At 38.1% G+C, this 17,025-nt stretch overlaps 1 protein-coding gene across 13 annotated transcripts in view; it reads left to right on the forward strand.

Moving 5' to 3' along the window:
* Positions 1-17,025, forward strand: part of IRAG1 (inositol 1,4,5-triphosphate receptor associated 1) — a 200,154-nt gene that overhangs the window by 135,173 nt on the left and 47,956 nt on the right. For 12 of the 13 annotated variants that reach the window (XM_075927919.2, XM_089778618.1, XM_089778617.1 and 9 more), the window contains 5 exons: positions 900-977; positions 1,677-1,726; positions 5,026-5,628; positions 9,970-10,048; positions 15,582-15,702. In XM_075927919.2, the coding sequence (XP_075784034.2) occupies positions 900-977; positions 1,677-1,726; positions 5,026-5,628; positions 9,970-10,048; positions 15,582-15,702 (931 nt within the window). The remainder of the gene's footprint in view (positions 1-899; positions 978-1,676; positions 1,727-5,025; positions 5,629-9,969; positions 10,049-15,581; positions 15,703-17,025) is intronic. The other variant, XM_089778623.1, reaches the window with a different exon arrangement.

A 17,025-nucleotide genomic window follows, 5' to 3' on the forward strand; every position in this document is an offset into this window, starting at 1 on the left:
TTTGAACAAGCGGGGATTTAAAAATGGCGGCTCCCCACTTATGCAAATGAAGCCCGGGAAATTCAAATCCCGGGCTTCATTTGCAAGTGCGGTATGCCTACATTACCCTCCTAGTTAAAATCAGGAATAAGGGATCTTCCGGAAAAGGCTTTATTTTCTGAAAGATCCTGTCTAGACTGGCGCTTTTCTTCGGCAAAGCCCCGAGCCGGAAAAAAGTGGCAGCCATGTTCATGCAAATTCCGCGGGGGATATTTAAATCCCCCGCGGCATTTGCAATTCTGTCTTGTCTCATAAGCATCCCTTTTCCGGAAAAGGGTGCCAATGTAGACACAGCCCAGGTGCGTTTAAAAACGTGGCGTTGCTATTTTGGGATACTTCTGGTATCCTGAAATAGCACCACACTCTAGATGTACCCTTATAAGAGTTGCAGAGGCAGCTGACTGCTCACTTTCAGTTGTAGTCTAACCCTTTTCAATTCAGACTGCATAGAAATTCCCAAGCCCTCACTCCAGCACATCCACTTCCCTGTGTTGCAGTATGAGACAGCCCATGCATATGGCCCACAAATGCAGTAGAAATGCAACATCTAGGGAGCATATTTAGCCCATTCAGGATAAATTTAAAAAACAACAAATAGTCTGGGAGCACTTTAAAGACTAACAAAACATGTAGATGGGATCATGAGCCCTATCGTTGTTGTTTTTTAGAAAGTGGTTTCCATTTTTCCCAAAATGTTTTTAGCAATTTGAAATCATTTGGGGAAACTTGGAAATGCTTTGGCCATGAATATTATCATATGCTATCACTGTCTGTGGGGCTTTTTTAAAATTTGAGCAGGAAGCTTAGAAATCACAATCCAAAAAGTTATCTAATGCTTTCTTTTTTTCTTTTTAATTAAGCTGTTTCTCCTACACTTAGTCCCAGAGTTTCTCCTATACCATCTCAGAGCAACTTTCTCACTCTTCCAGTCCCAACAGGTAAACTTATCTATAGATGTTAAAATTTAAACCATTTTACAAAGCTGGGGGGGAATGCCCATTAGGCTACATTTCCATCTATTGAAAAGTAGCCAGGCTTCATAAATTCACAAGTCTCTCTCATAGAAAATGATGAAGTTTGTAAATTCCCACAATACATTAGTATGTATGCAGTGCTGTTGTAGCCATGTCAATCCCAAGATACGAGAGAGAAAAGGTCGGTGTCCTTGTCACTCTAGTTGCTCCAATATCTTCTATTGGACCAACTTTTATTGGCAAGACAAGCTTTTGACCCTACACAAAGCTCTTCTTTACGTCTGAGAAACTCACTCAAAGTGCCACAGCTAAATATAAAATGGAACAGATATATTAAGATTATTTTATGTATATTGTATTCCTAGGTTATATGCCTTGTATTTTATTGCCCTCAATTGTGAAGCTTTGCTATAATATGTAATGTTCTATTTTTACTGTGCTTGCAATAGAATGGAATAGAATAGAATTTGTTGTTTCTTTTTGTTTCATCTTTAAAATCCAACTTTATGAATTCTGATATTAAGTCATAAATTTTCAGTGTTGTGCCTTTGAAGCGTTCCCCCTCTATTATCTTGTGTGCACGTAAGTGGGTGTGGATGTTGTTGAAATATAATAAACAACAAATACAAATCAGAATATGCTCTTGTTGTATCATTATTCCAGGGCCTGATGTATGTGCCGTCACAGGTGCTGGATCAGTGACTCCACTGCAGGTAAGACTGCAGGTGCTGGCTATGGTATGTTGGTATTTAAAATAATATCATTTTATACTACCGGTACACCTCGTTCAGAATAGGAATCCTAGTTCGAACTACCTAGTTCGAGCCCCGTGTAGCCCCGTGTAGCTGCACGGGGTTCGAACCAGCGGGGTTTTAAAAATGGCAGCTCCCCGCTTATGCAAATGAAGCCCGGGAAATTCAAATCCCGGACTTCATTTGCAAGAGCGGTATGCCTACATTACCCTCCTAGTTCGAACTAGGAGGGTAGTGTAGACATACCCTCTTTTATTTAGGTTCTGGTAAGCCTAAGGCCAGTTAAACACAACATAATGACAGTTTCTGAAACATCCATGTAGAAGTGGAGAGCCACTGGAAGATTAGAAAAGATCTAATGTCTTCCTGATTGAGAAAAAAAAGAGTAACTTGGCAGTTACCAGTCTATAAATGTAATTTCTAATTCAAGGGAAGTAATGCAACAGTATTAAGAGATTTAAATATCATCCCTGAGCATCTACAGGACTGCAGAATTAAAGGGGCATGTGTCTGGAAAAAATGCAAAACAAATTACTATATTTCATTTTAGTTAGATTAGCAAAATTATACAAGAGGATGAATGGCAAGCAGAAGTAAGTATGTGATACAGCGTCTCTCAAAAATCTTACTTTTGAAACTAAACTTGTGTTGGCTCAGATAAGAATACTATTATGTGGCTTTGAAACTGAGTGAAAGTTTATAATCCAAGTGAAATGATAATCAGCACTGCCCTGAGAGGCCAGATAGGGGTCTACTGCAGTACTGGAGGGAAAAGCCAAGTTAGTCTGTACAGGATAAACTTAAAAAACAACAAGTAGTCTGATAACACCTTAAAAACTAACAAAACATGTAGATGGGATCATGAGCTTTTGTGGGCATTGAAGAAGTGGGCTATACCCACGAAAGCTCATGATCCCATCTACATGTGGGCTACGTCTAGACTGGCATGATTTTCCGCAAATGCTTTATAGAAAAGTTTTCCGTTAAAAGCATTTGTGGAAAAGAGCGTCTAGATTGGCACAGACGCATTTCCGCAAAAGCACTTTTTGCGGAAAAGCATCCGTGCCAATCTAGACGCGTTTTTGTGCAAGAAAGCCCCGATCGCCATTTTCACGATCAGGGCTTTTTTGTGCAAAACAATACTGCGTTGTCTACTGTGGCCCTCCTGCGCAAAAGCATTTGCGCAAGAGGGCTTTTGCCCGAACGGGAGCAGCATAGCATTTCCGCAAGAAGCACTGATTTCAGACAGTAGGTAGTCAGTGTTCTTGCGGAAATTCAAGCAGCCAGTGTAGACAGCAGCCCTGTTGTTTGTCTTTAAAGTGCTACCAGACAATTTATTTGTTATTTTTTAAGTTCGTGGAGGGAGAAAGTCATTTCCAATCTTAGTGATAGAAATGTAGCCATGTTAGTCTGATGTAGCTGAAACAAAAACCAGGACTATGTAGCACTTTAAAGACTAACAAGATGGTTTATTAGGTGATGAGCTTTCGTGGGCCAGACCCACTTCCTCAGATCAAATATTTGATTTGTCCTTTTCATATGTGTTCATTTTTTTTAATTGTATCCTTTGGTATGTATGGTTGTGACAATTTTCTTCCACTATTTGATCTGAGGAAGTGGGTCTGGCCCACAAAAGCTCATCACCTAATAAACCATCTTGTTAGTCTTTAAAGTGCTACATAGTCCTGTTTTTTATTTCCAGTCTTAGGGTCTAATCATGTAAATATTTATATTCCTGTTTACTCACATGAATAATCCCATTGATTTTAACTGAGCTACTTGTGCAAGGAAAATTTAGAATGTATGAGACACAAGTGTTGCAGAATCAGGGTCATAGTTAACATTTAGAGACATATTGTAACTAAACCTCATGTAGCCAAGCAAGGGAATAAAAGGGAGTAAGATTCCCAGTGCTGTTTATTATTTCACTTGGTTTACAAACTTTCACTCAGTTTCAAAGTCACATAACAGTGTCCTTATCTGAGCCATGTCCCTGTACAGCTGCATTCGTGTTCCCTGCACCTCAGCATTAGTGTTCCTTACCCCAGTGAGGAAAGAATAGGATGCATGCCCCATATTTCTTCCACCCTTTCTTTCCTACAGCCATGTAGATAAGGAATAGATAGACCCCAACGTATTGGCTGCACAGCTGAGAGGTGCTGGGAAGAGTGGAAAAGTAATATGCACCCATTAAAGAGGCAGTGTAAATCATTTTTCCCTGTAAATAAGGAAGGAAGACTCTGGAATAGTTCCTTCTCATGCATCAGCTAGTGTGTATTGAGAAAAGGCCCAGTCTAGCCTTTTGCATTCAGGAGCGAGTAAACACCGTGTTCATGAAATTTTCCAATGATATTGTATTAGAAGGAATGACAGTTATCAGTAAAAAAAAAGAAATAATAGAAAGGGAAATCAGAAGATAAATTAGAAACATGGGGAGAAAATGAGATAATGTGATTTAACTTGGGAAGTATGAAGGTTCATATTTTGATGGTGGGGGAATAATAGGAATCATTCACTCAATTAAAGAAAAGTAGTCCTTCACAATTTAATCCCTCACCCTGCTCACATTGTTTTCTTAACTTTGTTTCCTTATATTTTATGTGCATAGTAGGCACTTTCCAAACATATAAAGAAGTCTGCTCTTAAAAGTCTACCACTGAACTAAATTATTATTTAATAAATCACTTAAACTGGAGGTTTAGCTCCAATATTGCTATCTTTAATTTTCTCTAAGGATCACAAATATTAAATTACGTTATCTATGGAACATACCGTAGGAGCACTAAAAGCATATCTAGTGAAATTCAGGATAGCTAAGCCCAGCTATCACAGGTTTTTCACAGTCTTGAATTTGGGAAGGCCCTACTCATTGTTCTGATTCCAAGAGGTCTTGCCTGTCTGGGAGCAAGGGGACATGCATTGTTTACAATAAAAAAGCAACACAAATACACCAAAAGCCTTGAATTCTCCAGACATGGTCTAACTGGTTAAACTTGTTTAGGTTCTCTTTGCAAAGATCTCCAGCAAATAGCACCTGGGAGGTGATATTTTCTAAAGCACAAATGAGGAGCACCCATCACACAGTGATCATCAATGTGCCTTTAAGCACCTACCTGCTTTCTGTGTCTTTGAAAATCCACCCTCCTCCCTCCTACCATGAAGCATTTACAAGAAAATGGCTGTGAAAGCAGAAATGGTCTCATTCAGTAAAATCCAGCTTCCCCTAACACGTCTTTTTTATGTATATCCTTTTCTTTCAGAATGTCACAAAAGGTTTAAGCGATCGAAAGCAGAATGATCAGAGGAAGGTTTCTCACGGAAGGTTGGTTCCTCATTCAACTAGTTTTGAAAACTCCAAAGAGAAACTCTCTGCACAAAAAGAAAACTTTGATCCACTTGCACACATGGATAATTTACCCAAATCCTCCCCTTTAGGCAGTGAGACTGCCAAAATGTCTCCTAACACAAGCAATAACAGTTGTGAAAATGAACATGGAAAATCATTCCTTAAGAAATCAAAACAAAATGACTTTCCTTTAAGAATGTATCGACAAGGCCAAGACCTAAGTACTGTGGACTCAAAGATAAAAAGTTCTGTACCAGAACTGATGGACCCTAAAGTTACCTGTCCAACAGAACTTAAATTATCTGGAACACGCCCTCCTCTATTACAAGCTATATCATGGGATAGCATAGAACCTGGACATGATGAAAAGGCATCTTTTAAATTACTATCTGAAGAAGAGAAAAGCTTTGATATTAGTAATAAATCCAACGGTCAATTGACTAAAACATTAGCGTTCAAAGACCTCCAAATACAAGTTCAACCAGTTCGAATGCAGAAATTGACAAAGCTCAGAGAGGTGAGTTTCTGGACATAAATAGCTTTATGTAGTTAAACCCACTGTGCTCATACATCACAGAACTATATAATTAGTACTTGTTAAAGTACTATATTTGTAGTAGATTAGGCAAAAAATAATTTTGTACCTTTTAGAATTGGAATTACGGAATTAAGGAGATTGGATAGTGTTCTAGGTCTTTCACAGTAAAAACTTATGAAAAGCATATGCAGTTACTATTCTGAGCTCTTAGCACTCTGTGAGTACATTTACACTGCATGCTTATTTCAAAATAAACTATTCTGGAATAGTTATTCCGAAATAGCTTATTTTGATATAGCACTTCTGCAATTCAGGGAAGCCTCAAAATTAGTCCCAGGCAGGCTTCCTTAATGTGCTATTTTGATTCAGAGCCCCATGAGGCACTGGAGAGGAATAACTTAGAATGGCCCTGGTGTGGGGCTGTTTCGAAATAGCAGCCGTGGAACATCTACATATGCCTTATTTCAAAATAGCTATTTTGGAATAAACATTATTCCTCCTAGAATGAGATTTGCAGATTTCTGAATAAGCCACCTGTTATTCGTTATTCATATTGTTATTTCGAAATAACTCATTTTAGTCGCATCCTGTGATTTATGTTCTTGACTGAATACAAAAAGTGGTGGATGTAAAACATAGTTCAGTATTAATGGAACATGCCTACCTAAAACTTAAACCATTATGTTCAAAAAATGGTCTGTGTCTACATTACCAGGTTATTTCAAAATAATAACTCCCAAAATAACTATTTTGATATAAGCTTATAACTTCACAAGCAGAAGTTATTATTTTGAAATAACAAGCCCATTATTTTGAAATAACAGGCTTGGTAGGGCACGTCTATGCAGAAGGGCTAAACATGAAATAAGCTATGCAACATAAGTTATGCAATGCTTATGCATAAGCTATTCCAAGCTTATTTCGACTTTTGGCGCTGTCTATACAGCAGTTATTTCAAGATAGAGCTCTCTTCCCCTGACTTCCATTACTCCTCGTACAGTTAGGGTTACAGGGGGTCAGAGTAAGCAGCCCTCCAACTCAACATTATTTCGATATTATGTTATTTCAGAATAACTAACGTTATTCTGAAATAACACTGCTGTGTAGACATAGCCTATATAGTATGGCTGCTCTTCTTGTTCTTTTGAAATAACAAGTATAGACATGCCCACTGAGTCCTATCTGCAAGTCAATTAAATATCTCCTTTACTTCAGTGGTCTTTGGATCAGACTCTTAGGGTGTGTCTAGACTACATGGCTCCATCGACGGAGCCATGTAGATGAGTTTACTAGACATAGCAAAATGAAGCGGCGATTTAAATAATTGCCGCTTCATTTACATCAAAATGGCCGCTGCGGTGTGCTGATCAGCTGATTGTCGGCACAGCACGGTAGTCTAGATGGGGATCAGCCGACCCCAGCACCCTTTGTTGTCAGATCCTGTAAGCCTTGTTGCACGAGGCATGAAGGATCTGACGACAAAGGGATCTGACGACAAAGGGTTGGCTGATCCCCGTCTAGACTACTGCGTTGTGCCGACAATCAGCTGATCGGCACAGCGCAGTGGCCATTTTGATGTAAATGAAGCGGCGATTTAAATCATGTCTAGTAAACCCATCTACATGGCTCCGTCGACGGAGTCATGTAGTCTAGACACACCCTTACTGAGAATGCTGTTAATGGTATTCCTAAATAGTTATACTAAAAAGTGTCTTCATACCACTGCACACAATGTTTATCATTTGGACAGAAAATTTAAACTACAAAAAGCAGCATTTTGTTACTTTTAGGGTTGGTGTACTCTTCATTGAACAGTGACATTTTCTTATTTTATTACTATTTTTATGATTACAAGAAAGCTTCATGCTGAAATGATGGATGAATTACAGCAAAATTAACATAGTACTATGTTTTTATTTTTCCATTTCTATTTATTGAAATGGAATTCCTTTCCTCTGGTATATTCTTGTTCTCAGTTTCATAGAAACAGAATTCTTTTCACAAACACACATGTTGCTTTTATGTACACATTTCTTGGTTCCTAGAAAATCGGGCTGAAGAAAAATTATCACAGTGCCATAAAAGAAACATTAGCAGTTTTCCTCCATAATATAAAGGTGAACATAATGTATAGTACAGTGATATTCCAATTTCAGATCTAGTACATTCCATGTAAACAGGAAGAAGTTGATTAACCGCCTTGTCATTTCTAAGTAATACTTGGGAGTGAAATAATCTACTTTAGTCTCCAAAGAGATATTATATCTGAAAAGCTGTCCTTTTTCAGGATATATCAACAAACCTTATGAAGAGAAAAGTTATTTGGGAGTGTTACTTCTGCTATCACTTCCTTTTCTTCTCAGTGCTATGTTTTTCTGCACCTTACAGAATTTCTCCTTCAGAACAAGACACTCTTTGACTTTACATGTTAATAGAATTTCTTGTTTGTGAACTGAGAACTTTATATGAACCTAATGGTTCAACTGAAATTTAGACACTATTGCTGTACTTCATTAAAGGCTGATTTTGCCCTGGAATACACCTACATATCTCTCACTGGAATCAGTGATATCTTATTTGTATCTTACCTTTATTATAGACGTACCTTTAAAAAAACATTCACTTTTGCTTAGTTCTGTTGAACACTTTGAGTCCTGTTTTTGTAAAGAAAAATGTCATTTTTAAAGGGGTTTGGCCTTTGAGCTAAACCTTGGCTTATAAGATATATTGAAAGTTTGGATTTGTGGGTTTTTTGTTTATTTGCCTTTTATTTTTTAAAAAAATATACTTTCTCATATGCATCAGACAATTTGAGAGCTTACGAGTTCAAAAGTCTCCCAGACAAAATATATACAAGGGAATCTGTTGGGTCAGATTCTTTAGTGGTGTAATTCTGATTACAATGGAACTACACAGAGCATGAATTTGCCGACATTAGCAAACTGATATATATAAGAACCAGTAAATGTGTATATATGTAAATGTGTATATATATATACACCAGTAAAGGTATATATATATATATATATATATATATATATATATATATATATATATATATATATAATTACAATGGAACTACACAGAGCATGAATTTGCCGACATTAGCAAACTGATATATATATATATATATATATATATATATATATATATATATATATATATATATATATATCAGTTTGCTAATGTCGGCAAATTCATGCTCTGTGTAGTTCCATTGTAATTATATATATATATATATATATATATATACACCTTGAATGAAAAAGCTATAAATCTTTCAAAAGAAACCATTTACTGGTTCTTAATTACAATAACATAAATAAAATAACTTCTTACAAGCCTCCAGTCATTTATATGCAAGATCAACACAGTGCTGATATAAAAGAGAACATTAACTTTTTAAATAGGTTATTTCACTCTACGGTACTACTGAGAAATGATAAGACAGTGATCTTTTTCATGTTTATATACTCTAAGATGTTGAATTATGTACTGGAAAACCTGTTTTTTTCAATAAGTACACAAATTATATGACAATGGATGCCATAGAGATTCCTTAAAATTAAATTTATATGCAACAGAATCAGTATCTGAAATCAGGAAATTAACACTTACAATATGTGGCAAAATTCAAGTTACAACAGATTATTTTTTAGGCTTAACAGGGATCCTTTTTTAGCAAATGATAGTGTTAATTATAAATGCACTTAAGAGGAAAATGTTATTTAAGTTCATTTTTTGCAAAATGTAATCCCCTCTCTGTTTGGGAGGCATAGTGGCACCAGAGACGGCAATAACAGTGAGAAATATTATATTTCAGTAATAAAATAGAATTTCTTTGAAAAATTCTTAGTCAACAAGTGGGCTAAGTGACGGTCACTTGAATGTCTTTCTTTTCTTTTTCCCCTCTCTCCTCCCTGCGATCTGTTATATGCTAAATTATTTTAGCATTAGCAACATCTAGAACTTATTATTTTTCCTCCACTTACATACAGATAAATTGACTTGCAATGAATGAAAGTAATAAATGCCTCTTGCAAATATGCGTATGCAATGAGCAACTACAGTGGTAGCCAGAAATCTAAATGGAAGATTAGTTAGTTTGGAGTCTTTACTAAGTAAAACAGGTTTGAAACCTGACGTGTTTTATACTGTAGTTATTGATGATCATATAATCAATGAGTATGATTAATTCCTTTCACATACGTAATATGTACCTACATAAATGCAATGTTAACCTTTGTTCTTATAGTGCTCTGATATTTACATTGAGACATCAAATTGTTCTGTTTAGAATATTTCCATTTTTTTTAACAGGAGCATATTTTGATGCGAAATCAAAACTTAGTTGGAGTTAAACTGCCTGACCTCAGTGAAGCAGCTGAACAGGAAAGAGGTGCAATATCATTAAGCTGGAAGAAATGCTAGTTTATGTGTCACAACCTTTTTATCCAAATAATGTAAAAGGAACTGGTCTTCAGTTCTAAGTCAGTACATTCTCAAAACCTAACAGTAATGGAATCACACACACCAAATATGGAATATTTCTGATGGGGTCTCACACTGGGATCAGTTCATGGCTCTATGCTATTTAATATTTTTATCAATGGCCTGAGGAAAATACAATATAATTGCTGATAAAAGTTTGCAGATGACACAAATATACTGCAATTAAGAGGACAGGTTATTGATACAAAGTGATCTGAAATGCTTGGTAAGCTGAGCACAAGCATACAATATGCATTTCAATATGGCCAGTTCATATATCTAGGAACAAAGAGTGCAGGCTGTGCTTACGGGATGGGAGACTCTCTTCGGGCAAGCAGTGACTCTCAAAAGGATTTTGAGATCATGATGTATAACTTGTTTAACATGAACTTCCACTGAGGTTCTGTGACAATAGTGCAATCAATGGGTGTATAAACAGGGATGTAGAGAGTAGCAGTAGGGAAGTTATATTGTCTCTGTATTTAGCACTGGTTTAAAATTTGAAAGGATTCAAAGATGAGCCAATGAGAATGACTAAAAGATTGGACAACGTGCCTTTTAGTGGCAGAAGCCAACGAGCTCAATCTGTTTATCAAGAGAAGATTAAGGAGTGACTTGGTCACAATCTATAAGCACATATACATAGGGAACTGAAATTTGATAAAAGACGGCTTTTCAGCCTCGCAGAGGAAGATATAACAAGATCCAATGACTCGAAGTTGACACTACAGAAAATCAGACAAGAAAAAAGATGCAGATATTTAACAGTGAGGGTAATTAACCACTGGAGCAATTTACTCAGGGTAGTAGTGGCTTCTAATCATTGGCAATTTAAAAAAAAAAAGATGTTTTTCTAAAGATCTGCTGTAGTTTCAACAGGAAATAATGTAAAGAAACTCTAGGACCTTTGTTATCCAGAATGATAATTGTTCCTTCTGATCTTATAATTGATGAATCTATATGTGAGTGAAGGTGAGAGAAGCTTAATTCGTGATTATTTGGGGTCTGACCAAAGACCATTCAAATAAATAGATCCTTACTGGTATCATTAATCCATAGATTTTTAGGCCAAAATGACCATTATGATCATCTAGTCTGACCCCCTGCATAGTACAGGCCACAGAATCTCACCTACCCCTCCTAGAATAATCCTCTCACCTATATCTCAGATATTGAAGCCTTCAAATACTTTGAAGACCCCAAGATGCAGAGAATCCTCTAGCTGTGATCTGTACCCCATGCTACAGAGGAAGGCGAAAAACCTCCAGGGCCTCTGCCAATCTACCCTGGAGGAAAATTCCTTCCCGACCCCAAATATGGCGATCAGCTAAACCCTGAGCATGTGGGCAAGACTCATCAGCCAGACACCCAGAAAGTTCTCTATAGTAACTCCTGTCATCCCTCCATTGACCTATTTCCCACTGATAATGAAGGGTCAATTAGTTACCAAGATCCTGTTATCTCATCAAACCACCCCCTTCATAAACCCATCTAGTTTAATCTTGAAACCAGATAGATCTTTTGCCCCCACTACTTCCCTTGGAAGGCCGTTCCAGAACTTCACTCCTCTAATGGTTAGAAACCTTCGTCTAATCTCAAATCTAATCTCAAGTTATTCCTCTCCCCACAAGGAATAAGCCCTCTTGCTCAAGAGCTCTTCCACAAGAGGGCAGTCTGGACAGGCAAAATGAATTTCTTGCAGAAGAAGCCCCTATGGTTAAAATGGCCATCAGAGCTTTCTTGCTCAAGAGAGCATCCACACTGCCATGGATGCTCTTGCGCAAAAGCACATGGCAGTGTAGTTCTTGCGCAAGAAGCTGCCAGTGTAGAGGTATCCTGGATCATGTTATGCTTGACGTCTATTATGTCTATGACGTCTAGACGTCTAAGATGTCTATTACCAAATTTCAGTTCCCTATGTAGACATTTATAGACTGTCAAGTCAGCCTTAACATTTTCTTGGGTAAACTATATTGAGTTTTTTATCTCTCACAGATTTTCCAGACCATAATTCATTCTTCTGGATATTTTCTGAATCCTTTCCAATTTTTCAACATCCTTTTTGAGGTATAATATTCTGGCCCAAATGGAGCCCATAGCAAGTCTCCCATTGACATGAGCCAGGATCTCTACTGACATCCACTTCCAAGCTGTCTCTAAACCAGGATTTTGTAGCACAGATGAACCAGTGTACCTATGCTAACCTCCTGTATTATTATTTTTGGTGTGATCAGACGGACTGCCTTGTGCGGGCTGCCATTCAAATGAACAAATGTTCTGTAACGTATTCCAGTGGGTAAAGCTGATATTGTGGCAGGACTAGATAGGAAGAGGACTATGCTTTCACACCTGAGTCACCTAAATTTATGCTTGAACCCCCACATAAAGTGGCCTGTTTTGTTTGTTTCCAGAGGGGCTGAGCATTCACAATTTCCATTAACTTGAATGGGAGTTTTGGGTGCTGAACACCTGTGGAAAACAGGCCACTTTTTACATCCTGGCTGGGGGGGGAGAGAGTGGCCTGCCCCTGGGCAAGGTGGGAGGCAGTCTCTGCACTCTCAGAAGGGTACCAATAGCAGAAAGGGCTGAGCCGGGGGTAGCCAGCCCTCAGCATTGCCTTCAGCACACTGCACCGTGCCCCCACCCCAGGTAGCCTTCAGAGCTGCCCACAGCTTGCCATGCCGTGCTACAGGGACAATTAAAAGGGCCCAGGTTTCAGCTGCCATCACTGTTGTGGTATTGGCAGTGGCAGCGGGGAGCCACAGGCCCTTTTGCCCCTGTTACTCCTGCCACTGGTGGGCCTGATAGTAGCTTTAAAAGAAGACTGAAATTACTTACTTCAGTCCCCTCGTTAGGAAATGTGTCTAAATACCCTACTTCTGCACTCAGTATAAAATATCATTACAAGTAGAAAAACAAACTTTGGCCAAGATCATCCCTTCCAACAGGAAAAGAGGCTCAAGGGAGGGAAACTTCTGCAAGGATTCCCTGGCAGACACGGCTCCACTTACATTGTCCTGCCAGAAATGCTGCATAATATACCAAATAGATTGTATGACGGAGGTCTGCTGGAAGTGAGGTCTGCTGGGTGAGCAGAGACTTCACTCCACCCATGCCCGACCCATTGGGATCTCCAGCAGCATGGTTCCAACAGAGTTGCACTACCATGTCCTTGGATCCCCAGGCTGGGTATGCCCTGCAGAGAAGATAATATAGCCTGCATGAGCTTTATCTTTTTCACTAAGTTCCATAATGCTGGAGAGGAGAATGATGCATCCACGGCCAATACAAGTAGACTTGCCCTGTCTACTCCTTTCTCCATGCAGACCTAAGACTGTATTAATAGGCTTATACAAAGAGTAGAGACAGGCAAAGGAGACACAGTGCAGCAGAGGTGAAATGCATTTTGTTGCTTTGCACTCCTTAAATAAGACCCTGTCAAAACCTGAAGGTTCAGTTTCACAGGAAACAGTTGAGAGATTTCTTTATTATGACATTTTAAAGAAATGTAGCATTGTAGCAAAACACAGCATAGGACTATATCCTGAATAAAAGATACCACATGCCTCCTACACATACGTGCCTTACCCTATAATTATTTTAATGGGATCTTGGTTGTAGTGATATTGTTAGTGCATATAGTCTCTCAGTTTTGTTAATAGACCTTTAAATAGTCATTTTCAGCAAGCCTAAGTTTGCAGGGCTAGAATAATTGCTACCTTTCAAAGCTCTCATGTAGATTTGGTAGACTTAGACTTTTGAGAAGAAAACATTCTGAAATTCTACATATTGTTTTACAAAGGACTGCAAGTCCAATATGTTGTCCAAAGTATAAGGAACCGCACTGACATTTAGAAGCCAACCACACATCAGAATCTCTAGCTAGGGCCTTAAAAATCAACTCCTTTACTTCACCAGGAAGATCAGCAAGGAGCAGAATCCTTAGTTTACTTATTTAAGAGTTTCATACTTCCTTACATAGTAATGAAATTAACCTAATGTTTCCAAATGGTGTAATATTTCACTAAAACATATAGTAATAACCAAAGTGCTAACAGTTTCCTTTTGTTATGAATCACTTAGTTGGCTCCATCTTATCTTATCATCAGTGTCAAGTTGTCTGTCTTGGTCATCTTAGGATAAACACTACTTTAAAACTACAGACCTTTAAATAAATTAGCAGACCCAGAACACTGGAAACACTGTTATTATGCAAGCTTATTGTTTTTAAGGGCATAAACACAAAAGTGCTGAGGTGGATGGCCGGACAATTTTTAAGTATTGAAAAAATACAGAAAACAGGAAATATAGTTGTATAATTAAAATAATCTGCCTCCACTAAGCTTCTTCAACTTTGACTACCATCATGCACAATTTTAAATGGCCAGAGACTTTTCTTATCACCACTTATATTTTTCCCAAGTCCAAGAGTTTGTTAAATAGAGAGGATTAATCTATAAGGAGACATGAATCTTCATAGGCTTTCTAGCTACATTTGTAAGTGTACAGCTGGGCTCTAGAAATGAGTCTTATGGTCACAGAAAGCTGTCAGGACATTGTGATTTGCCTTGTCCTTTACATATTGCTAAACACTAGATGGGAATGCTATAGCAGAGGGCTTCTGCTATGGAAAAAGGCGAGAGCCTTGTATGAGAAAAAGTGACTGAAATATACTGAGATCCATACCTTGGTCCTAGTGATGACGATAGAAGTATAAGATTACAATTCTGTATCACTCTTCTGTCACAGTTGTAGCAAATGAGCAGGTATTACAAAGCAGTTAGATATCATATATCTATCCCAAGTTGGAGGAACAGTGAACCCATGTAGTATAGTGTTCTTTCTAGACCAGCAATAATCTTGGCCAGATAGTACTTAAATTATTTGTAAATCACAGATTTTTTTATTTTATATTTTATAAAATATCTAGTGCAACGTTGCAAATGATATGATCAGCTAACAAAGCTCAAAGGAACTGGACTATATGTTCCAGCAACCTATTCTGGTTCAACTAAAAAAATGCTCACATTTCACAACAAGATATTTGTTCTCTTCTATTACATTCAGAGGCAATGTGCCCTGCCAGAATATCTCCTTCCCTCATTCTCTTCTTCCTTCCACAGAAAACATTGCCATTGCCAATCTCTTTCCTTGTATTAAGGAATATTATAATAATGACCCTATGGGTTAATTTGGTGTTTGGGATAAATAAGATACACATTTCAGACTGTAGAGACAAAGAGTAAGACCCAGCTTTTCACTTGCTTCTCCTGTCCTTGAAGACAATGGTAAAAGTCCCACTGACTTCAATAACAGCAGAATTCTATTGACTTGCAATATTTTTTTTAAAATCCACCACAAATGTCTAAGGGAGGTTGATTTCTGTATTAACACATGTCTTCTCACAGTGGCCTGATTATGCCTTATGAAATTGTCCTCAGGGCCTTCACCTGTACCTTGTTCTGTTGAAGAAGAGGAGTCAAAGAATAGCTCTGATGTCATGCCTAATATTCCTGATGTACTGCTACGAAAACTCCATGTGCATAAATCTCTGCCAGGAAGGTAAAAACTAACTAGGTCCAGCATCTACTAGTAGTCTTCTGTCAAAGAAATAGTTGATTTGGCTGGATTAGCATTATGTAATTCTGCTCACGCATAAGTTCCATATGTAAAGAGATTTCTGAATCAGGATTTTTGGCAGCAGGATTGAAGCTGTATCTTAAAATATACTCTGCAGTCTTTATAAAATACATGCATTTCTCAAATGCTCAAAATGACAAAAAAGAGAACCCATTTTAAAAATAATTTGAAATTCATAGTTCTGTAAATATCTTATAAGCATGAGTTGCAAGCTACAAATATTCCTTCCCAGTTTGTTCATAGTCTGAACACTCCTGATTTTCCAAAATGCCGCCGCACACTTAGGTATTAGAAATATTTGTGTTTCTTCCATTAAAAAACAAATGAACAAACAAAACTATAGGGCCAGATTGCTTCTTGCCCTGGTAAAACCTGGGGTAGGAAAACTGCAAGGAATCCCCTCTGCCAGTTTCGCCTTAATCATTGTCTTAGCACAGGGCTACTCAACACGCGGCCATTGGGCCGCAAAGCCCATTTGATTGCAGCCCATGGTACAGTTTGGGTTTATGTGGGGCTCAACACACAGTTTGCGGGTGGGATCCTTTGAACATGGCCTCCACTAGGAACACGCTCCACAACGGCGAGGTGTCTCCCCAGCAGGGTGAGTATTGAAAGACACAAGCAGACAGGCTGGCAGGAACAGGTGGATACAGGGTGTCGGCATTTCTAGCCCCGAGGAAGGAGGTTCTGAGATCGCTGGGGCATTGTGTGAAAGAAGCTATTTACATATATTTTCATATATATTTGCATGTATTCACAACCACATTTAAGTTGTGGCATGTGCTGTATCATTGCTTCCAGGGCTTCCAAAGTTGAGTAGCCCTGCTTTAGCAGCTTGGGGTTTGCCACTCTGCAGATTTACATAGAAGAGCTGCCCACAAAGTCCATAGAACTCTCTATGGGTTCTGGGACAAGAGCAGGAGAAACTCCAAATGTTTTCCTCAATGGTTGGGGGGAAAGGTGTGCTGATATTATTGGGCACCTGGTCCTAGGTTAAGAAAAATTTAAAGTTGAATACTTAGGCATGCAAATGCAAAAATAAATACCTTAATTGTGATCTCCTTTGCTTAGGTACCAATACTAGTCATTAATTATAACATCATATGGTATTTCTCAGAAACTATAGTAGCAAGTGATACAACTGCAAGAGCTCATAGTAAAGGCAAAGGAAATTGAATAGCAAAGAACAAAATTATTTAGAATTGTACTGACTTGGAGTATCAGGAATATGTCTCACAAAATATA

This window comes from Pelodiscus sinensis, chromosome 5, assembly GCF_052426305.1.
Source record: "Pelodiscus sinensis isolate ZL-2025 chromosome 5, ASM5242630v1, whole genome shotgun sequence".
NCBI classification, from domain to species: domain Eukaryota; kingdom Metazoa; phylum Chordata; order Testudines; family Trionychidae; genus Pelodiscus; species Pelodiscus sinensis.